Source organism: Marmota flaviventris, chromosome 19 (assembly GCF_047511675.1).
Source record: "Marmota flaviventris isolate mMarFla1 chromosome 19, mMarFla1.hap1, whole genome shotgun sequence".
Classification (NCBI taxonomy): domain Eukaryota; kingdom Metazoa; phylum Chordata; class Mammalia; order Rodentia; family Sciuridae; genus Marmota; species Marmota flaviventris.
Genome location: NC_092516.1, coordinates 27,846,296 through 27,871,006, shown reverse-complemented (window position 1 = coordinate 27,871,006; position 24,711 = coordinate 27,846,296). Strand labels below are relative to the sequence as shown.

At 39.8% G+C, this 24,711-nt stretch overlaps 1 protein-coding gene across 4 annotated transcripts in view; it reads right to left on the bottom strand.

Annotated features, from left to right (window-relative positions):
* Positions 1 to 24,711, bottom strand: part of Baz1b (bromodomain adjacent to zinc finger domain 1B) — an 82,408-nt gene extending 57,697 nt beyond the window's left edge. For 2 of the 4 annotated variants that reach the window (XM_027948452.2, XM_027948450.2), the window contains exons 1-3: positions 24,171 to 24,711; positions 13,213 to 13,329; positions 7,543 to 7,687 (exon numbers count right to left, since the gene is read on the bottom strand). In XM_027948452.2, the coding sequence (XP_027804253.1) occupies positions 7,543 to 7,687; positions 13,213 to 13,329; positions 24,171 to 24,277 (369 nt within the window). In that variant the 5' untranslated portion in view covers positions 24,278 to 24,711. Of the gene's footprint in view, positions 1 to 7,542; positions 7,688 to 10,685; positions 10,703 to 13,212; positions 13,330 to 24,170 lie in introns of those variants that run through there. The other 2 variants (XM_027948451.2, XM_071605365.1) reach the window with 2 other exon arrangements.

The window sequence follows — 24,711 nt, the reverse complement described above, 5'->3', positions numbered from 1 at the left end:
CTGAACTCAAGGATCTATGCATGCTAGGCAAGCACTACCAGAGCTGCAACCTCCACTCTGTATTTTTTACTTATTTATTTTGGTACCAGTGAGTGAACCCAGCAGCGTTTAACCACTAAACCATGTCCCCAGCCCTTCTGCACTTTTTATTTAGAGACAGGGTCTCAATGAGTTGCTCAGGGGCTAAGTTGCTGAGGCTGGCTTTGAACTTGTGTTCCTCCTGCCTCAGTCTCCCAAACCACTGGGATTATAAGCATGTGCCACTGTGGCCAGGTCACTCTTTATTTTTGAGACAGGGTCTCACCAAGTTTTGGAGGCTAGTATACAAAAAGGCAAATTATAATTTTATATATTGATCTTATATCCTTTTTTTGTGGCTCTGGGGGTGAACCCAGAAAGCATTCTGCCTATGAGTTACTTCTCTAACCCTTCTTTTAACTGTATTTTGAGACAGGATTCCACTAAATCAGACTGATCTCAAAATTGCCATCAGGAGCTCGGATTATAGGTGTGTCCCACCAGACCTGACTTAAGACAGGTAGTTAATGCTATGTTTCCTTTATGTACCACTTTAGCAACTGCTTACAAATTTTAATATATTGTTTTCATATTCGGTTCAGAATATTTTATTCTTTAAATTATAAATTAAAAGTACATAGTTTCCAGTTATTTAAAGATTTCCAGACAATTGGTATTAATTTATAATTAATTAAATACTTTTTCTTTCTTTTTTTGGGGGGGGGGATTAACAGGGTGCTTAGCGACATCCTCCAGCCCTATTTATTTATCATTTCGAGACAGGGTCTTACCAAGTTGCTTAGGGCCTCACTAAATTGCCTGAAGCTGACTTTGAACTTGAAATCCTCCTGCCTCAGCCTCTTGAGCCGCTGGGATTATAGGCTTTCACCACTACACCCAGAATGACTTGAATCCTTTCAAACTTGAGACTTCATTATGGCCTAAAATATGGTCTGTTTTGGTAAATTATTCACTTAAAGGAATGTGTACTCTGATGTTTTTAAGGTTTTTGTTTTTGTGTGTGTGTGTGTGCAGTGCAGTGCTAGGGATGAAATCCAGGGCCTCACCTATGCTAGGAAAGCCCTCTGCGGCTAAGCTACATCCCCAGACAGGTAAAATATTTCATATTGCTAATTTATAATGGCTTATAGTGGTATTCCAAGATTTTCTATCGTCGTTGCTCTTTAGTTTATTTTAAGATACAGGAACTTGAACCCAGGGCCTTCATGGACCTGGCGCTCACTCTATTGCTGGGCTATGTCCCCAGGCCTGTTTTTATTTCTTGAGACAGGTTTTTGCTGAGTTGCCCATGCTGGTCTCAAATTCCAGCCTCCCAAACTGCTAGGACTACAAAGTATTACTACTTTGCAACACCTTTTCCATCAATTTTTAGGAAGGGGAAGTGCTGAATCTCTTAACTATAGATGTGATTTCTCTTTTTTTCCTTATACTTCTGTCCAATTTTGTTTCATGAATTTTGAAATTCTATTATGAGGCATAAAGAGTAAGGACTACAAGCCAAGCATGGTAGAGAATGCCTATAGTCCCAGTGACTTGGGAGGTTAGGGCTGGAGAATCACAAGTAAGAGGCCAGTGGGGCAACAAAGCCAGACTGTCTCAAAATAAAAAAACAAAGGTGCACTGTAATCCCACCTTTGGAATTAATCCTGTAATCCCAGTTACTTGGGAGGCTGAGGCAATAGGATCTTGGGTTCAAAGCCTGCCTCAGAAACTTAGTGAACTCTAAGCAACTCAGTGAGACCCTGTCTCTGAATAAAATATAAAAAAGTGCTGAGGATATGGCTCAGTGGTTAAGCACCTCTGGGTTCAATCCCCAGTACCCCCCCCCAAAAAAGAATAAAAGATGATAGTGTTGTTTAATTACAATGTTTTAAACACTACACCCAGAATATATAAAGAACATTAAAAAATAAGAGAACAATACATTTCTTTAAAGGGACAAAAAAAAATTTTTTTTAATTTTTTATTTTATTTATTTATTTTTTTTTTAGTTCTCGGTGGACACAACATCTTTGTTGGTATGTGGTGCTGAGGATCAAACCCGGGCCGCACGCATGCCAGGCGAGCGCGCTACTGCTTGAGCCACATCCCCAGCCCCAAGGGACAAAAATTTAAACCAACATTTTACCAAAGAAAATGTGAATAAATGGATGGCAAGCACAGAAGATACTCAGTATTATCAGCTGTTACAGGCAATGCAAATTGAAACCACAAGTCAAACCATCTATTAAAAATGCTAAATTTTTTTTTTACATTTAAAAAACTGGCTGGGCATGGTCACACACACCTGTTATCCCAGCCACTTGAGAGGCTGAGACAGAAAGATCACAAATTCAAGATCAGCCTCAGCAACAAAGAGAGGCCCTAAGCAACTATCTCAAAAGCTCCTATCTCAAAAGATAAAAAGGGTTGGGGATGTTACTCAGTGGTACAGTGCTCTTGGGTTAAATCCCCAGTACCCAAAATATAAATAAAAATAAAACTGATTATACCAAGTGTAGACACCAATGTGATGAAATGGAACTTTCACAAACTGATGGTAGAAATTTAACAGTTTTAACCATCTCCGTAAACAGTCTGGCAATTTCTTTACAGTTAAACCTATGGGGTGCTGGAGTTGTGGCTTAATGGTAGAGCACTTGCCTAGCATGTGAGGCACTGGGTTTGATTCTCAGCACTGCATATAAACAAATGAATAAAATAAAGATTCATCGACATCTTAAAAAAAAACACAAAAACCTATGAGTACTATTGTGACCTAGTCATTCCACACCTAGGTATGTATCCAAGAGTTAAAGTAATCTAGATTCATACAAAGACTTGTACACATATCTTCATAGCAGCTTTGTTAGCCCAAACAACCAAAGTATCTATCAATGGGTGATGGATAAACAAACTGTAGTCTACACATAGAATGGAATACTAAGCAATAAAAAGCACAACCTTTGATACCACAGTAATAAGGATGCACATTAAAATAATTTTGCTGAATGTAAAAAAGCCAGACCAAAAGGAAAAAAAAGGATACAAAATGATCCATTTATATAAAACTCTAGAAAATGGTCTGACAGAAAACAGAACAGTGATGGGGACCAGGAAGGAAAAGGAAGAGATTACAAAAGAGCATAAGTACAGTTTTAGGTATGAGGAGTATATTCCCTATAGTGATTACAGCAAGTTTCACAGGTGTAAAATGTAAAAAATGTCTCCAAATCTGTCAAACTGTACATTTTATTTATTTGACATGGGATTTCACTATGGTATCCAGTGTAGTCTCAAAACTCCTGGGCTCAAGCAATCCTCCTGCCTTAGATTCTCAGTAGCTAGAACTAAAGCACATACCACTACATCCAGCTTATAAGTTTTTAAATATGCGCAGTTTATAACATGTCAATTGTAATGCAATAAGGATTTTGCATGTGTGTATTTTACTGGGAATTAAACCCTGGGCCTCATGCATGCTAGGCAACTGCTCTACCCTCATGAGCTATATCCCCAGCTCCCTTATCTTTCTTTCTTTCTTTTTTTTTCTGAAACAGTATGCCACTAAGTTACCTAGGCTGGCCTCCAACTTGGGGTCCTCCGGCCTCAGCCTCTTCAGTCACTGGGATTACAGGCAGTCACCACCATGCCTAGCTTCAATAAAGCTATATTTTAAATCAACTATAATCGTGTATTCAAACCTAGAAAAAAAAACTAACATTCAGAATACAGTGCCTTGCCAAACGTGTCACAGATAAAAAGTAATCAAAAGCCAGGTGCAGTAACACATGCCTGAAATCTCAATGGCAGGGAGGCTGAGGTAAGAGCATCATAAGTTCTTGTTATTACTTTATTCATCTTATGTTTACAATATTATCCCACTATAGTTTCCATTTGATTTCCTTTATTACAAATGAGCTTAAACATTTTTTCATGTTTATAAGCAAATATCCCCCTAATTATTTCCTCTCTTGCCTCAAACATTTCTTCTTCCATCTTGCATATATATGTGCAGAATATTTTCCTTCTGCCACTTCAAGTCCATCACCATTCTTCTCCACACTGTTCTATGCCTACATGGGCTGACCTTACTGGTTCATACCAAAAGGCTCCCTCCCTTGCTCTCCAGATTTGGTTGAGTTCAGTCCCTGGTAAGTATTAGGAGAAAGTCAGACAGTAGAAGAAAAGTGAGGTTAGGGTATTATTTACTCCCTTAATGCCTCCCTAGCAGGTTGGTTAAATCTCATTACAAAGTACTCTTTGACAACTAAGCTACTCTTCAAATTCCTGTCATTTTCTCCCTCTCCTTGCTTCCTTGGGGTTTAGAAATGGAGTCTGCCCACTGGCTGATAGTTTCCTTGTCCCTGATTGGACTGTTGTATGTTGTCAACAGCCCTTTATTAAACTCAATTCAATTATATCATTTAAGTATGATATCTGTTTCTTGCCAGGACACTAATAAAAAATATGTGATTAAAACCCTCCTTCGAGGGCTGGGGTTGTGGCTCAGTGGTAGAGTGCTCGCCTAGCATGCACGAGGCACTAGGTTCGATCCTCAGCATCACATAAATGTAAAATAAAGATATTGTATCCACCTAAAACTTAAGAATAAATATTAAAAAAATTTTCTTTAAAAATCCTCCTGCAGGGACTGAGGATATAGCTCAATTGGTAGAGTGCTTCCCTCACATGCACAAGGCCCTGGGTTCAATCCCAAGCATCAAAAAACAAACAAAAACTCACCTGCAATCCCAAACATTACAAATGAAAAAGAAGCAGCTACAAAATACAGGAAATCAGAGTCAATAAGTGAAACAAGAAAGGAGGAAGACTTTGGAACCATAAACACGAGTTTGAATCTTGACCTCATACTTACTGGCTGTTTTGTAGCACATATAATTGCTGAACTGGCTATTTAAGCTATTCCCCCCCACTCTCTCCTCTGTCCGGCCAGCCTGACTTTTCAAGAAAAAAGGCAAATACTCATTTTCTCAGCTTGCAGATAAAGATGGATACATAAGGCAAGACCTAGCCAATGACATGTAAAGATAAAGGGGACACTTTATCTTTTATTCTTCTGGAAAATCTTCTTATCCTACTTAGACAGGCATTACTTTGAGGACTGTGGATGTAGCTCAGTGATAGAGTACTTCCCTAGCAAGTTCAAGGCCCTGGGTTCAATCTTCAGCAATGTCAAAAGAAAAAAAGAAAGAAAAGCATTTCCTCACTCTGAATACAGTCACAATTTCACACCAAGAGGCAATAAAGTTAAAAGCAAGAGAGCTTGACATTATCATCCAGCCTCTACACCAACCTTGGAACTGTCTACTTCTAAGACTTTTTAATCTAACATAATCAAATGCCTTTATTGTTTAAGCCACTACTACTCAATGTGTGGTGCCCAATGTAACGGCATCATTACCATCCTACAGCTTGTTAGAATAGCTACTTTAGGACCTGTTCTAAACCTCCTGAAGTCTCAAGCATGGACCTAAGAATATATTTTCAGAACCTCTCTAAAGCTATTTTATTTAGGCTATTTGAGAAGTAATAACCACTATTAGGTATATGGCTAACAGTTCTCTTATCTGATACATATCAACCTAAATAAGCTATTTGAAATTTTAAAACTTTAAAATTTTTTTTTAAATTTAAATTCTTAGCCAGGTGTGATAGCATATGCCTTTAATCCCAATGGTTCAGGAGGCTGAGGCAGGAAGATTGCAAGTTCAAAGCCAGCCTCAGCAAGTTAGTGAGACCCTAAGCAATTCTGTGAGACCCTGCCTCTAAATAAAATATAAAAACAGGCTGGCGGGGGTGCTGTAGTTGTAATATAAATGAAATTAACAGGCAGTGGTAGCGTGCTTGCCTAGCATGTGTGTGGCACCAGGTTCGATCCTCAGCACCACATAAATATAAATAAATAAGTAAAATAAAAATATTGTGTCCATCTGCAACTAAAAAAAAAATTTTTTTTTAAATGGGCTGGGGATGTGGCTCAGTGGTTAAGTGCCCCTGGGTTCAATCCCCAGTACCAAAAAAAATTTCAATTGTTTAAAAAAATTTTTTTAAATGGCTGGGGATGTAGCTCAGTGGGAGAATGCTTACCTAGCATGTATGAGGTTCTGTGTTCAATCCATAGTAGCAAGGTGAAGAAAAGAATTATATAAGGATTGCTTTAATGTTAGGTATTGCTTCTTTTTTTTTTTTACTTGCAAAAAATAATTTATTGTATTTATGTCTATCATGTCACTTATTCTTTCTTCTAACAATATTTTTTTATTTATTTATTTATTTAATTTTTAATTTTTTTATTGTTGGTTGTTCAAAACATTACATAGTTCTTGACATATCATATTTCACACTTTGATTCAAGTGGGTTATGAACTCCCATTTTTACCCCGTATACAGATTGCAGAATCACATCAGTTAAACATCCATTGATTTACATATTGCCATACTAGTGTCTGTTGTGTTCTGCTGCCTTTCCTATCCTCTACTATCCCCCCTCCCCTCCCCTCCCCTCCCCTCTTCTCTCTCTACCCCCTCTACTGTCATTCATTTCTCCCCCTTGTATTATTTTTCCCTTTCCCCTCACTACCTCTTGTATGTACTTTTGTATAACCCTGAGGGTCTCCTTCCATTTCCATGCAATTTCCCTTCTCTCTCCCTTTCCCTCCCACCTCTCATCCCTGTTTAATGTTAATCTTCTTCTCATGCTCTTCGACCCTACTCTGTTCTTAGTTACTCTCCTTATATCAAAGAAGACATTTGGCATTTGTTTTTTAGGGATTGGCTAGCTTCACTTAGCATAATCTGCTCTAATGCCATCCATTTCCCTGCAAATTCTATGATTTTGTCATTTTTTAATGCAGAGTAATACTCCATTGTGTATAAATGCCACATTTTTTTTATCCATTCGTCTATTAGGTATTGTTTCTATAATAGTTTTCTTGTAGTTATTTGGGCTGTAAAATTAAAAAACAAGTTTAAGTAGAAAAGTCTATTCTCATCATGGTTATAGTAACAACTTGAACTCAAGGGTGCTCTACTAGTGAGCTACACTCCAGCTTTTTTGTTTTTTATTTCGACACAGGGTCTCACTTACTTGCTGAGGCTGGCGTACCAACTTGTCATGTTCCTACCTTAGCCTTCTGAGTCACTGGGATGACAGGTGTGTGCCACCATAACCAGCTATTGAAGTTTTTGAAAGTCTTTTAAAGTATGAAAAAATTACCAAAAAAAAAAAAAACCCAAGATAATAGAATTACCAAAAAGAAAGAAAAAACAAAGAGAAAGCAAAGATAGATATAGTGGTACCCAGGTAGCAATAATCACAGAATTAAATATTCCCACATATTCAGTGTGATTCTAAAATTGGTTCTCAGAATACCTGATATCATATGAACCAGACATCAAACATAATACAATTTTAGACATGTACAAATAGGCTCTGTAGTCTATGACAGAAGTTTCAATTCTGAATTAGTGGATGAAATCATAGGAGAGACAGACACTTACCTCAAAGTCACACTCTTCACCCACAGCGTATTTGGTCATGATTTCCAGCCATGCAGTGTCTACTAACTTCTCCAGGGAGGCGGTGTTGTGGTGAACCATTTCCAGAACAAGTTTCTCGTACCAGGTTGGAAATTCCTCCTTCAAACTAAGTAAATATGCTGTTAGCTACTAAAAACTGAAGAAAACCTATCCACATATTTAATTTAATTCAGGTCAATTCAAACTTTAAGACTCAGCTTTTGAGAGCAGTATTAGAAGCACAGCAAAGCAAATATTTCTTGAGCAAATACATGTACAGCACAGGAGAATACAAAGATTAAAAAACATACAGTTTACAGGGGAAAAACTGAAAAACTTTTTACAGTAGTTCTGTCAATTGATCTATATAGATTAACTTTCTTATCTATAAATGAAAATAACAGGCACATTATAGGTAAGTTTAAATATTTTCCCATTAATTGGTTTTTGGAGAGTGAATTTCTTTTCAGCTATGAATTTATTCTTACCCTTTATCCAGTTTTTAGTTAGGAAGACATAACTGGATTATATTTGTGATATTTCTCAGTTGCATCCATTCATTCCCCACCCCCTACCCCCAGGACTGGGGATTAAACCTATAAGATTTCTAGAACCAAGCCACACCCGAAGTTCATTTTATTTTCAGACAGGGTCTATGTTGCTAAAGCTGGCCTCAAATTTGCAATCTTTCTGCCTCAGCCTCCCACATCACAGGGATTATAGGCATGCACCACCACGCCTGGTTCACTCATTTACTTCTCACAATACCTTTTGAGGTATCTAGAATTTTCATTTTATGGATAATGAAATTATATCAGGAATAGTTAATACGTTGAAACCATGACTTAAATCCCAAAGCCTTTACAAGTAAAACAATGAGGTACCACTGTTCAGTTATAAATTAGCAAAAAATACTTAACTATCATACCCGATATGGCAACTAAACACTGCTGATGGCCTAATTTTTCAACCCTTTTAGAAAGCAACTGGATAATACTCATCAAAACTAACATATACTTTAAGATACTCACTGTTGGATTCTTTTTTTTTTTTTAATTTTTAGTTGTTGTTGTCAATACCTTTATTTATTTATTTTATGTGGTGCTGAGGATCGAACCCAGGACCTCACATGCACAAGACGAGTGCTCTACCACTGAGCCACAACCCCAGCCCCCACTGCTGGATTCTTTTAGCAGAAAATGGGAAGCAACCTTAATGGACAGTTATTAGATATGCAATTTTGACCAGATAATTTAATATTTATTCCAAGGTTTGTAGTTTTGGGGGGATTAGGAGTGGGGGATGAGAACATTAGTGCAAATGCCAGTATTAGGTTTGTTTTGTTCTGCTTTTTTTTGGTAGTAGTGCTGGGATGGAACCCAATGCATGCTAGGCAAGTGATTTGCCACAAAACTACAACTGCAGACCAGTATTAGGTTTTGTGTTACCATGATACAATGTGATATATAAGAAATATTCTGCCAGCAGCTCAAGAGGCTGAGACAGGAGGATTGCAAGTTCAAAGCCAGCCTCTGCAACAGCGTGTGCTAAGCAACTCTGACCCTGTCTCTAAATAAAATACAAAATAGGGCTAGAGATGTGGCTCAGTGGTTCAGTGCTCCTAAATTCAATTCCCGGCACCAAAATAAATAAATAAAATAAGAAGTATTCTGCATCATTCTATGCAATTCATAACTACTGACTACTATACTGTATCTATTACCATACTCTTACAATGAATTAATCCACCAAGGTATCTACTATACTACAATCACGATCAATATGTTCCAGTTTCCCCGACTTTGTTAAGGTGGTTGGCTACCTCTGTCCTCTTCCCAGCTTAATCAACCTTCCAAGATGTTTTCAGATTTCCTTAATTCCAAGAGGCTTTTCCTGGCCCCTGTAAATTCACTCTCTTTCCATTAAACTCAGGTTTCAAGCTCCATGGTCTATGGCTAGTTATTTCTGGAGAGTGAGGCTGGACAATAATGTTCAGATTCCTTTACTCCATGTCATACACATTTTTTAAAAATATTTATTTTTTAGTTATAGGTGGACACAATATCTTTATTTTATTTTTATGTGGTGCTGAGGATTGAACCCAGTGCCTAATGCACTCGAGGCAAGCGCTCTCGCTCTGAGCCACAATCCCAGCCCTCATACACATTTTTATAACAAGTGTGTGTTACTTCCTTTTTTCTTCTTGTTTTTCTTTTTTTTTGGGGGGGGGGGGGGGGCAGTGACAGAACTTGAACCTGGGGTCTTGCACATGCTAGAGGTAAGCACTGTACCACTAAGCTACACTCCCAGCCCACGCATTACTTTTGTAATTAGAAAGAATTTTTACTTTGAATAAAATTTCATAACCTCCTAATCTTTTTCAATAATTTCTCCATCCACCTCCTATATTTTAAAAGCAATCAAATCAAGTAAAACATTTCCAAAGTACATTCTATAGAACTTCCCTCAGATGTAACAGGTTCCAAGGTCAAATAAGTTTGAAACCCATTATATAAAACCTAGTGAAAAGTATCTCTACTGCAGGTCTTCTAAATATCTTTAATATGCTAATGTGTATGCCTTTCTGAGAAAGTCTGTAGTGGCTTTTTAAACTCTTTTTAGGAAGAAGCAGAGAGTTAATCTCGTCCTTTTTATTCCTGCCATGCATTCCTGCGCCAAGCATCCCTGCATGACTACTATTCCAGTTACAAAGATTCCCCTCCTTCTCTAACTCTTTCTACATGCTGCTTCTAGACAATCTTTTCAAGCCTAACTACTATCATAGGCCTCCCCTATTCAAATACTGGTATCCTCCACTGTTTGCTGAATTAAATACAAATAAACATTTTCTATCTTAAACATTTTGGTACAAAGTATCCAACCTTTCACCAGTGCAGGGACCCAGCAACTCAGGAGGTTGAGGCAACAGGATCACAAGTTCAAGGCTAGCATTGGCAACTTAATGATAACAAGCTCAAAAAAAAAAAAAAAAGATGGGATATGCCTCAGTCGGAGAATGCCCCGTGGGTTCAATCCCCAGTACCTCAAAAGTAAGTAAATAAATACAAGTGTCAAATGCTATCTTCATAGGGCTGGGGAATGAGGCTTAGTAGCAGAGAACTTACCTACTATGTGCAAAGCCCTGGGTTCAATTTCCAGTACCACCAAAAAAGAAAAAAAAAAACCCAAGTTACCTTCTTCATGAAGTCTTGTGAAGTTTTCCTAATATCTCCAGGTTAGTATCTTTAGTCTAAATTCTATCTGACCTTTACTTCTTTGTATGTAGGGAAACAATTTATTTTTCATTTTGAAACTGAATCTTCATATTTGTTCCTAACAGCTTTTTTTTTTTTTTTTTGTACCAGGGATTGAACTTGGGGGCACTTGACTACTGAGCCCCAGCCCCAGCCCTATTTTGTATTTTATTTAGAAACAGAGTCTCACTGAGTTGCTTAGTACCTTGCTTTTGCTGAGGCTGGCTTTGAACTCCAATCCTCCTGTCCCAGCCTTCCGAGCCAATGGGATTACAAGTGTGCACCACCGTTCTGGCTCAGAACAGCTTTTTACTAAACAGATTCACTGGGTTTTTCAGGTACATAATCACATTTCCTACAACCATAACATCCTCCTTTATTACTCTTTTTGTAGGCTAATGGTGGTATCTTTTATTTACAAAGAATATTTACACACAATTTTCCCAAAAAGTCATCTGGAGAAGGTAGTGTTGTATTTGCAAAAAAAAAAGTGAGTAATATCTGCTTATTTAATGCAGAGGATTGTGCTATGCACTGTAACCAATTCAAGAATAAGTCAAATATGAGTTCTATCCTTAAGAAGTTCACAGGCTAGCTGGGCACAGTGGCACACACATATAAACCTAATGACCCACAATGCTGAGGCAGGAGGATCACAAGTTCCGAAGCCAGCCTCTGCAATTTAGCAGGACCCTGTTTCAAAATTTTAAAACAAGGGCTGGGGTTGTGGCTCAGTGATAGAGTGCTTGCCTAGCATAAGGGAGACACTGGGTTCAATCCACAGCACCACATAAAAACAAATAAATAAAATAAAGGTATTGCATCCATCTATAACCAAAAAAATTAAAATAAATAAGGGATAGGGCTGTAGCTCAATCTCCAGTTTCAAAAAAAAGGAGAAAAAAAAAAAAAAACAGTTTGGGCTGGAGTTGTGGCTCAGAGGTAGCACGCTCGCCTAGCATGTGTGAGACACTTGGTTCAATCCTCAGCACCACATAAAAACAAAATAAAGATATTGTATCTACCTATAACTAAAACATAAATATTAAAAAAAAAAAACATGTTTACAGGCTAAGGCTGACACTGCAGATCAATAGCAGAGTACTTGCCTAGCATGCCCTGGTTCAATCACCAGCACCAGGGGGAAAAAATTACAGTCTTTTATAGAGGTCAGTGGGCCAAATCCAGCATCCTGCTAGTTTTTTTGGTTTGTTTGTTTGTTTGAGTACCAAGGATTGAATCCCAGGGGTGCTTAACCACAGAACCACATTCCCATTCCTTTTTATATTTTGAGACAGGGTCTCAATGAGTTGCTCAGGGCCTTGCTAAATTGGTGAGGCTGGCCAATCCTCCTGCCTCAGCTGCCCTAGGCACTGAGTGAGCCACCGGGCCCTGGCAGAGCTAGTTTTTGTAAGTAATTTTATTATAACACAGCTACTCATTTCTTTATATAATATCTACAGCTGTTTAACAATGTCAGAGTTTAGTTGAGACAAGAGACCATATGGTCCACAAAGCTTAAAATATTTACAAACTGGCCCTTTATAAGATGTTGGCCAACCCCTGGTCTAGCACATTAAATAAGGTGTGTGTCACACACACATACACACACACACACAATACAAATAACACTAATCCCAGAGAGAATGTGCCAATAAGCAAAGAAGAGGCACCAGGTTAGACGTCTTGACCAATGAGTCAGTGATAGAGCCACTCATCACCAGGCCCATCACAAAGAGCCCACTAGTATTCAATTACTAAATCCTATGCTCTCCTGCTTGTCTGCTACAAGTCAAGGAGAAATCCAGAAAAAGCACCTATTCCCAATTCCCAAAAGGACTATTTTATCATCCCTAGTTTCTACTTATCTCTTTGTATAACCTATAGCCCAAATTCTGCATATTTTCTTTGAGAGATCATTCAAACAACTAGGCATTTTGAACAGATGAATTTTTTAAGACACCTAATTCACCCTTTCTACTTAAACTGTCCTCAAACTGTTATCTGTTTTTGATATCTGCTGTAAATATCATCTGAAATTTCAAATGACCACAAAACAAAGAAAACTTTATGCCTTTTTGCTGTTTCCATTTACACTTTTAGGTCACATGAGTGCCCCCTGCTTAAAGCCATATTTCCAGAGTATTTACATGGTAAAAGTATAGAGCAAAAACACTCAAAGGCCTGGTAAAACCTAAATAAATATGTATTGTCCCCACTTTGCTACTAGCAAAATACCACGAAGATAAAGGCCCCTGACACTAATACAGTACACTATCATATATATTCCAATTAATGCCTCATATATTTGAAAACAAATACTGCATTAAGAGTTACTATTCCATCCTTTCCTAACAAGGTGAAGATGGGGCCAGAAGGCAGGGCTTCTATTACTTACAGTTCAGCAACTTCCTGTTCTTCTTCCCAGGCCTCCTTGTGTGTTAGCTGACTGCTTCCGGTGCTCTTACACGTCCAAATGCGTTCACTGTACCTTTCCAAGCGGGCTTCATACTCTCTGTTGGCAGCAGCTCAGGAAAACAATATTCAAGTAACAGAGACATCCAATCCATACTCATAAAATAATTATTTATAGAAAAAAAATCTACAATACTATTTCTATAATTTATAGCAGGAAAAAAGACAGAAATGAAACCAGGGTTTTCAAGTGGCAAGTCCAAAGCAAGATCAGAACTAAAGTACAATTAGAATGATTTATCACATTTTACAAATAAAATATTAGTATTTTAGTATAAATGTCATTTCCTCAATTCAACAAAATTTCATTTCACTTTACAAGGCTCACACAGTACTAAAAATTCCCAAGAAAAAATAGCATATGAAAAAGGAATAGCTGGGAGTGGTGACACACACCTATAATCCCAGCAATTCAGGAGGTTGACAAGAGGTTGAGGCAGGAAGATAGCCAAATTCAAGGCCACTCTCAGCAAGTTAGTGAGGCTCTGTCTCAAAATAAAAATGACCTAATCAGTTTTTACACACTTAACCCGACCCTTCCCAATGTGTGTACGTGTAAGTTATACCCTTGAATTTTGAAAATGTTTTGCTCTGCCAGGCACAGTGGCACACGCCTATAATCCCGGAGGCTCTGGAGGCTGAAGGAGGAGGATCTCAAGTTCAAAGCCAAATTATTTAGGTTTTACCAAGCCTTTGAGTGTTTTGCTCTATACTTTTACCTTGTAAGTACTCTGAAAATATGGCTTTAAGCAGGGGGCACTGATGGGACCTAAAAGTGTTAATGGAGGATCTCGAGTTCAAAGCTAAGCAATTCAGTGAGACCCGGTCTGTAAATAAAATACAAAATATGGCTGGGTGTGTGGCTCAATGGTCAAGTGTCCCTGAGTCCAATCCTTGCTAACCCCCAAAATAATTAATTAAAACATAAAAAGGACTGGGGATGTGACTCAGTGGTAAAAATGCCCCAGGGTTTTCAAACCCCAATTCAAAAGGGGGGATAAAAAGGAAAACCAAAATAAAACAAGGCATAGGGATTAAGAGTTTAAGAGGTCAGTGCCAGGGTACAGTGAAAAACACCTGTTCCAGCAACTCAAAAGGTTAAGGCAGGAGGCAGAAGGATCATAAGCTCAAGGCCAGCCTAGAAGATTTAGAAGATTCTCTCAAAATAAAAAATTGATTAAAAGGAGTAGGGATGCTCAGTGGCAAAGGGCCCCAGCCCTCAATCCCAGTTTAAAGAAAGAAAAAAGAATAAGAGCTCAGATGAGTAGCAAGTTTAAGAATCAGTCCACAGGAGGGCATGCCTGTAATCCCAGCAACTCAGGAGGCTAAGGCAGGAGGATCACAAGTTTGAGTCCAGCCTGGGCAACTTAGCAAGACCCTGTCTCGAAAAAACAAAAATAAATAAAAAGGTCTGGGGATATAGCACAGTGGTAAAGTGCCCCTAGGTTCAATTCCCAGTATCAAAAAATAAAATAAATAAAAAATAATTAGTCTACAGTAAAACAAGATGACCACATTCTCACAGGCAGTTTATAACACTCTTATGCATATACTAATGCATATTAACATAGCATTCCAGGGCTAGGGCTGTGGTTCAGTGGTAAGGCACTTGCCTAGCACGTGTGAGGCACTAGGTTCAAACCTCAGCACCACATAAATAAATAAAATAAAGGTATTGTGTCTACCTACAAATAAAACAATATATTAAAAAAAAAAAAAAACTGCATTCCAGCCTACCTTGGGAACACTTGCTGCTTCCTAGGATTAAAAAATAAATTCCGGGGCTTGGGATATAGCTCATTGGTACAGCACTTGCCTCACATGCATGAGGCCTTGTGTTCAATTACCAGCACTATGAAAATTAAAATCCTAAAAATAACTTTTGACATAATATCCATTTTCATGTTGTCTCCAATAATAGTACATTTACCAGATTAGTTAGTAATTGTCAGTCTCTTCATGAGAGAGACAGGGGGAGATATTGGCATAAGTGCCAAATATACTGTAACTTTCCATACCATCCTGACAGAATTCACCATCACTCAGCCACATTCAAATTCAAATGGCAAGTAATGAATTTACTTTATGCACAGCAACAGATGCCATACAAGAAATCAACTAACACTACAACTAGAGAGTTAGCTGCTGAGTCAGCTGCCAATCCCTGTACTTTCCAAATGACACATTTTTATGGTGGCTGAAATAAAAGTACTTGAACAGCTCCTTCTATTAATATCAATATTGTCTTCCAACTTACAAGTATTCATTTTTAACGTATAAAGACTTTTTTAGTTTTCCAAGGTTGTGATCAGTAAAAAAGGCAAATGATAGGGACAAACTCACAGGTAATCTGAACTAGCAACCACTTCACTTACTAAAGATCTTTCTCTGAATCTGCCAAAATCTAAGTAATAAATCCAATTTCCTCACCAAGGATGGTGCTAATATGGGAGTGATTAAACATATTACAGTACCAGTAAAAAACAAGAGTTCAACTTTTATAAAATGCTATGGAAACCCAATCACTGAGAATTCATAAAACTAGGATGGGCATGGTGACACATCCCTAAAAATCCCAGTTACATGGGAGGCCAAGGCAGGAAAATCCTAAATCAAGGTCAGCCTGAACAACTTAGGGAGACCCTGCCTCAAAAAAGGGGGCAGGGCCTGGGGAGTAGCTCAGTGATAGAGTGTCCCTGAATTAAACATCCAGTACCACAAAAATAATAGTAACAAAAATAGAGTAACAAGCTGGGCACGGTGGTGCAAGCCTGTAACCCCAGCAGCCTAGGAGGTTGAGCCAGAAGGATGGCAAGTTCAAAGCCAGTCTCAGGAACTTAACAAGATTGCCTCAAAGTTTAAAAAAATAAAAAGCACTGGGGCGGGTAAGCAAGCCTCAGGAATGGCAAGGTGCTAAGCAACTCAGTGAGACTCTGTGGTCTAAATGAAGTACAATATAGGGCTGGGACACAGAACCACCTAATGGGGAAGCAGTGTCAGCATCCCAGCTCAGATGCAGGCGAGGGGTTAACAAGATAATTCAGTTCTGTTCAGGAGATAAAGGCCATCTGAATTAAACAACAGAGAGAAGTCTGCGAAGCTTGTGCCTTCTATGAACCCCCAAAGCCAGTGCCCCCCAGACTGAGTCAAGCCTGTGGCACTAGTGACCACTGGTGGAAGGCTTAGGACATTGGGCCAAGTAGACACAAGTGAGGTCACATGGGGTGTGCCTTAAAGGGGAAATTGGAACCCCTGCCCCTTCCTCTCCCTCTCTGTCCTTCCTGACTAGCACGACTCTGCCACCACATGTTCCTCACCAGGATGTTTTTTCTTGCCACAGGCCCCAAAGCAGTGGAGCCAGTCGATCACGGACTGAAACCTCTGAGCCAAGTTAGCCTTTCCTCCTTTTATGTCCCACCTCTCAATGTTCTGACACAGAATCAGAAAACTAACATCAAGAGGCATAGATAGACACTGGAAGAAAAGAAGAAAGGACAACATCATCACTTGTACATGAGAGTGTTATCTAATTAGAAAATTTGTTAAAACTTAAAAAAAAAAAAAAAGCCTCTTAAAATCAATATAATAAATGTCATCTAGGCGGTTAGTTACAAAATTAATGTTTAAACTTTTCTGATAATGAAAAGTCTTTCCAAGCAATAAACAATGTTAGAAAACAGTGAGCATTTCATTTGAAATATGTATATAAAACTACAAATATTGGTGTTTTTTCTAAGTTTACAAAGATTTATACCCTGGCCATGTAAAAGAAAATGTAGTAGAAGATAGGTAAATGTGGGCTGGGCTGTAGCTCATTGGTAGAGTGCCCCCCTCAAATGTGTGAGGCACTGGGTTCAATATTCAGCACCACACAAAAATAAAGACATTGTGTCCAACTACAACTAAAAAAAAAGGTAGGTAAATGTGACACACACTTAACAGAAAGAAACACAAATGGCCCAAAAAGGAAAAGGTATTTACTTTCTTCTATAATTAAATAAAGGCCAACAAAAGCAAGAAAAATAAAAGAGGGGTGGGGGCTGGGGATGTAACTCCATGGTCAAGTGCCCCAGTTCAATACCCAGTATCCAAAAAAAGGGGACTGGGAGTATTGCTCAGCGGTTAGTTTTTATTACTATATTTTCTACTGGGTTCAATGCCCAGTAGAAAATATAGTAATAAAAAATAAAATTAAATAAAAAATTAAAGGGGGCTGGGGTTGTAGATCAGCTGTAGAGCTCTTGCCTTACACGTGTGAGGCCCTGGGTTCAATCCTCAGCACCATGTTAAAAAATACTATAGAGCTGGGATTATGGCTCAGCGGTAGAGCACGCGCCTCACACGGGTGGGACCCGGGTTAGATCCTCAGCACATAAAAATAAAGGCATTGTGTTGTGTCCATCTACACCTAAAAAACAAATAAATATTTTAAAATAATAATAATGTATATAGTTTTTTAAAATTTTTTTTAAAAATAAAGGACTGGGGGTGTAGTTTAGTGGTGAAATGCCCAATACTAAATAAATAGATAAAATTAATTTCTTATTATTAGTTATTTTAAAAAGCAGGAATAACATGCCCAGTTCATTCTCCTTAAAAGTAGACTCACGTAAACACAGTATACAAGACTGGTATCACTAAGAAGCCTCAGTGATTTCTCCAGTCCAACATTTTCTAAACTAGACTCATTGTTACTACTTTTCCTTCTTCCCAAACTGGCTCCTTAACAGACAGTCCCAATCTCACAGATGCTAGTGTCCAACTCAGGCATCAGGAAATCATCCTCATCTCTTCAGTCCCTAACTTCAACCACTAACAGATTTCTCAAGTCAGTCCTTTCGCTCCAATAACCAAACCATTATCTAATCCACCCTGCTTTCTCACCTAGTCATAACATTTTCAAACATTTTAAGTAGCCTCTTTTGTAGTAATCTTCTCTGGTCCTTTGTACTTCTCACCCTAAACCCTTATCTTACTCAATCTTTTTTATTTATTTTTTATTGTTTTAGAGAAAGAGAATTTTTTTGATATTTATTTATTTATTAGTTTTCAGGGGACACAACATCTTTATATGTATGTGATGCTGAGGATCGAACCCAGGTCGCACACTGGCCAGGCAAGTGCACTACCACTTGAGCCACATCCCCAGCCCCAATCTTTGTTTTTTAAACTCATGTCTCCTGTTTACTTAAAGGTATTTGGTCCGGCTGGGATTGTGGCACTGGGTTCAATCCTTAGCACCACATAAAGATAAATAAACAAAATTGAAATATTGCATCCATCTATAACTAAAAAATATTAAAAAAAAAAAAAAGGTGTTTGTCCTCAGGCCCCCTGAGATGCAAATATGTTCCTTCCCTGAGGGAGGCAATTCTCTGGCTTCCAATTTATTAAAAATCATGATAAGATTTTGTTAAGATTTATTTTCTGTAATTTATAAAATAATTTTAAAAGAAAACTAGTGAATACTTTACAGATATGTTTAAATACTAAATATTTATTGATTATGGTTTTTTTCCAACAATGAAAGTACCATCTATCCTCATATACACCTTTCCAACAGCCCCTTCCATAAAAAAACTATGCTATCTATATAGCATTCTCCTGCTGGGTCACTTCATCCATTCCTGTAACTTCAATTATTATCTATATGCTAATAACTTCTCATACTAACTCAGTCACCTCCCTCTAAATTCTAGACCCATATAGCCAATAGCAATGTGGCTACTTCCTTGGATATGCGTAAGTGACTCAATAAGACATCCAAACTGAATATTCCACTATCTCATTCCACTCACAAACAAAATAAAATTAAAAACTTGTTCTTGGGCTGGGGATGTGGCTCAAGCGGTAATGAGCTTGCCTGGCATGCGTGGGGCGCTGGGTTCGATCCTCAGCACCACATAAAAAGTAAAATAAAGATGTTGTGTTAAAAAAAAAACTTGTTCTTCTAGAATTCTTTATTTTGGGGAATGGCACTAAAATCCAAATGAAAACACCGTCCTTGACTAATCCCCAATCAATCGCAATTCTGCCAAATCTGGTTCATTTATCTCAAATCCATCTCTTGAACTTCACCTCAAGGGCTGGTAACTTTTCTCAGACCACCATCATCTATTGCCCAGATTATTTCACTAGTCTAGTCATTTGCAGCTAGTCTCCAAGCTGAAGATCCCTTCTTGACACTGCAGCCACAGTGATCTCCCTACTTCTTTTTTATTCAAAATTTTCACTAAAATGAAGGCCAAGTTCAAATTCCTTACCCCATCTCAGAAAAGCCTACAAGACACAGCCCTATTCACATGACTCACTACTAAGTAACTTCTTCACTCTAGGTATATGAAAGTTCTTTCAAATTCTTAAAATCAAGAACCTTTAGGGGCTGGGGATGTGGCTCAGCAATCAGCACTTAGGGTGAGACCCTGAGTTCAACACCCAGTATCATCAAACAAAACAAGGCAAAAACAATTTAAACTTGAAAAGCTGAGGCAGGGAGATCATTTGGGTTCAAAAGTTTGAGGCCAGCCTGGGCAATACAGTGAGACCCCATCTCAAAAAAAGTGAAGATAATCCCAGTGGCTAGGGAGGCTGAAGCAGGTGGACTGAAAGTTCAAAGCAAACCTCAGCAACTTAGTAATACCCTAAGCAACTCAGTGAGACCCTGTCTCTAAATTAAAAAAAAAAAAAAAAAATAGAGCTAGGGATGTGCTTCAGTGGTTAAGTGCCCCTGGGTTTGATCCCTGGTACCAAAAAAAAAAAAAAGCCAAGAACCCTCAAATTCATACTACACATTCATAAACTCATCATACCTTCTCTGCCACAAATATATAATTCTCTATTCTTCAACCAACCAAATTCTAATTGTCTTTTAGATTTCAAAAAAACTTTCTACAGGAAACATCACCTGAACCTTCAAATATAATACATTATATTACTGATTCCAACTACTCACCCCCTTCCTATACAAGATTTTACATCTCCAACCACTGCCTGTGGCTTGCAATGCCTCTTGAAGAGGAATGTACATCCCCACCCACTTGGGACTTGCTTTGACCAATAGATGTGAACAGATGTGAGATATGCCACCTACAGGAAGAGGCTTAAAAAGCCATTATGTTTTCCTCCAGATCTTTCTCTTTACTACTAGAAAGGCATATCACACACAGGGACTGCTTCAATCTAGGTCTTAGAACACAAAAAAGGTGTTTTGCCAGTGACCAATACCTATAATCCCAGCTACTCAGGAGACTAGGGCAGGAGGATGTAAAATGAAGGCCAGCCGGGCAACTCAGCAAGACCTTATCTCAAAATAAAAACAAAAGAGGTAGGAATATAGCTCAGTGGTAGCACATCCCTGGGTTCAATCCCCAGTAGAGCCAAAAAAAAAAAGACAAGAGAAAAAGCCCATTAGAAAGATACTGAGTCAGCTGCCTCTAAATCCTATTTCAGATTTTAGGTTACCAAAATAAGTCACTCATTCTCAAATAACCACTCAGAGCAAATGCCAATTGAGGTTTTTATGTTCCAGCAACTCCTGCACATATAATTGCAGACAAAATGTCAAAGCAATTCTCCAAAGGTTGTGTAAGCTATAAATGATAAGATATTTTCAAATCATAGATCATCTCATTATGCATCTACTTTTTTATGACTTCAAGAGCCAGCTACCTCCTCACCACAATATACAGCTGCTTTGTTCTCTTTAGCCTGGTAAAAATTGTTTCTTTCAATAAAGTACTTGAAGCCATGGTGCTTGCCTGTAATCCCTGCAACTCAGAGACTGAGGAGGGAGCACTACAAGTTCCAGGCCGGCCTCAACAATTTAGCAAGACACTAAGCAACTTAGCCCTGTCTCAAAAAAACAGAAAGGGTTGGGGCTTGTAGTTCAGTGGTAAAGCTTCTTTGGTAAATAAATAAATAAATAAAATGCTCTAGTCATTCTTGTCTTGAGGCAAATTAACTGTATGAATAATGCCACAAAGGTCAAAAATTAATTTTCTAAACTTTAGTAATCATGATAGTTGAATCAACAGAACAAAAATACTAATTTAGAGCAAGCTGTTTGTAGCTTCAGTTCCTGCTTAAAATCTAGCTTCATTACAGTCAATGTATCATCAGCCTACTGTCAAATAATCACATCAAGAACTGCTCCGAAAAATTTCACATTCTTCAACTAAGATGTAGTGTCTTGCCTGTGGTACTACCCTGGGAAGTAAAACCATAAATTCAAATCCATAATATAATCAACATAATCAATATAACACCCAGTCATTACATATATAAATTATTTACAACTTTTTTTAGTGAAGATGTACACTGTACCTTCAAGAACATACTAACTCACAGCTTTAAGTCAGTAAAATACCATATAAATTTTCTGGAGTACATATGCAATTAAAAGGTGAGTATTAAAGGTTGAGCACAGTGGTGCATGCCTATAATCCCAGCAGCTCAGGAGGGGGAGGCAAGAGGATCCAGAGTTCAAAGCCAGCCTCAGCAATTTAGCGGGGCGCTAAGCAACTCAGTGAGACCCGGTCTCTAATAAAATACAAAAATAGGGCTAGGGGATGTGGCTCAGTGGTTGAGTGCCCCTGAGTTGAATCCCTGATGCCCCCACCCCCGGCAAAAAGTGAGTATTAAGAGAAAATTAAAATATTGAATACTATTAAAAATATAACCATAAATATAAATTAAGAATAACAACAGTTCAAATGCAGTTGTTACTCAACCATGTATTTGTTCTCCTCTATGAAACCACTAATAGCCTAATAAAGAAATATGCCAACCTGCCAACCATACAGTACAATTGTTCAAAACCCATCCTCAAAGTGTTTCCACTTGTAGACATTCCCAAGAGAGCAATTTATCCCCTAAATCTAATGCTCTTAAAGAACTCCTTTGTTAAAAGAGTTCTAAATGCTTGTATGGGAAATAAAAAATGAAGAATGCTTACAAAATACATAATATTTCACATTACAGTTTCTAATTATCATCAAAAAGTCTTTTTTCATTTACATATACACATACTCACAGATATATACATGTATATATTTCAATGATTTCATTGAGTGACATGAAAAGCCTTTGTTGCCAGTCCTAATTTAGCTATCCATGGCCCTTTTCACCTAACTCACTACCTCTTCGACTTGGAATTTAACTCCTCCCTAAGCATGTCTCTCTGTCTCTCTCTCCCTCTTCTCTCTTTTTTTCTGATGGCACTGGGGATTGAAAAAAGGACTAGGGATGTAGCTCAATGGTAGGGAAAACAGCTGAGGCTGTGAGTTCAATTCCCAGCACCGAAAGAGGAAAAAAATAAAAAGGAGTGGCATTTCTCCTTCTCTCAAAATACTTAGAAGAGACTAGGCAGGAAGAACACTGGATTATAATCCTGACATCATTTACAGAGCGTGTGACCTTTAACAAGTCATCCTCAACTCTTTGGGCCCACTTGGCAAACCAGGCAAGGCTCCACCATCTCCAAAATTAATTTCTGCTCCATAATATTATACGTATATTTCATCAAAAGAATTCTTATTGCCCAGACTCACTTTCCAAGTCTCTTTGTGTGTAAACACCCAACATTCACAAACTGCACTCACAAACAAGAATGAGATTATCCTACCAAGTACATTAACGCAAAGATCAAGGAGAAATTAAAGGGGGGGCTCACCTGGACACTTGCTCCAATGCTGCCACACACAAAATAAGAAATCTAGTCTTTCCAAAGAGTAGGCCTGGTGGCGCAGGTCTGTAACCCCAAAGGATCAAGAGGCTGAGACAGAAGGATTGCAAATTCAAAGCCACTCTCAGCAATTTAACAAGGCCCTAATCCATGTAGCAAGACCCTGTCTCAAAATTAAAAATATAAAAGGGCTGGAGAGTTGGCTTAGTGGTTAAACACATCTGTGGGTTCAATCTCTGGTACCAAAAAAAAAAAAAAAAAAAAAGACGAGGGCTGATAAAACTAGGGATACGTGAAAGCTTGATTCAGAAATCTTCTTTTAAGATGTAAACTTTAAAATGATAGATCTAGCATCCATATTAAGAAAAAAAAAAAAGTAAAATAAAAGCCATCCACCAGGGCTGGGGATGCTGGCTCAGTGGTGTGGCGCTCGGCAGCGCGCGAGGCCCTGGGTTCCATCCCCAGCATCGCACAGCCTTTAAAGTAAAATGAAAAGTCTGAAAGCCCAGGCTCGCGGCAGAGCTCTCCGAACAAACGAGCAGAGAGCCTCGGCTTCCCATCTACAACAGCAGCCTCGTGTTCCCAACACAACGCAAACCCTTTCAGTACGTCTCCACATTTTTATCTTATTAAAAAAGCAAACACCAATTTCAAATCTTGAGAATTCCCAACCTCAGTCTTCCGAGGGAAGGGGAGGGCCGGGGCTGCGGGAACGGCTTTCCTCCCGCCTCCCCGGCAGGTCTGGAAATGCACCCGGGTCCTGCGCCCGTGGTGCTGTCAGCTCAGCCCGGCCCGGCCCCAGGTCCGCTCGAGCCCCGGCGCCCCCGCAGGGCTGGGGACTCGGCCGGCGCCAGCCGGATCACGAGGCTGCGCGGGTGCACGATTCCTAAAACTTGAGCTGACGACTTCATTTAAATTAAAAAAAAAAAAAGCGCCAAGCCAGTCCCGCTTTCCGGCGCTCCGGGCCTACGGCCAGGCGGAGCGGACAGGAGGTGCGCTCGCCGTCGCCGGGCCCGGGGACAAAGTGAGCGGCCCCGCCGCGGCAGCCAGCGGCCCGCTCGCGGGCCCCGGAGCGGCGGGCCGAGCCGAAGCGCGGGCCCGCGGCTGCCGGGCGCGCTGACAGCTGCCCCCCGCGCGGCGCCGAGCCCCCCGACCGCCCCGCGCCCGCCCGGTCCGCGGCGCCGGCTGGAAAAGGATACTCCCGGGTGCGGAAGGCCTCCTGCGTGTGCGCGATGGTGAAGAGCGGCTCCTCCCCGGGAAGCGGCTTCGCCAGCGGGAAGGGCTTGCGGCCCAGCAGCGGCGCCATCGCGGCGGCGGCGGTCCTCCCGGCCCGCGGCGCAGCACTAGGCCCCGCGGCCCCGCGCGAGCGCTGGCTCCCGGCGGTGGGGGAGGGGAGGGGTGAGAGGGCGGCGCGAACTCCCGCTCCCTCACTGCCGGCGCGGCCGCGCGAGCGCCATGGGGCGCCACGCAAGGGCGCAGAGCTCCTACGCGAAGCGCTGCGCGTATCGGCAGCCCACCCCGGCCAACCTTCGCCACGGATCCCCACTGCCGGCAGTCACGACTCCTTCTCAGTAGCACCGGAGGAAATTATTGAAAAATGGCGGGAGATTCCCCTCCTCCCCCCGCCCGGCTAGCGCACACACTAACTTGCTCCCCTGTGGCGCCGATAGCGAATGCTCCAATAGGCGGACAGCTGGTCAGCGCTCACTGCCTATTGGCTCGGAGCAGCTGCCGCTCTGC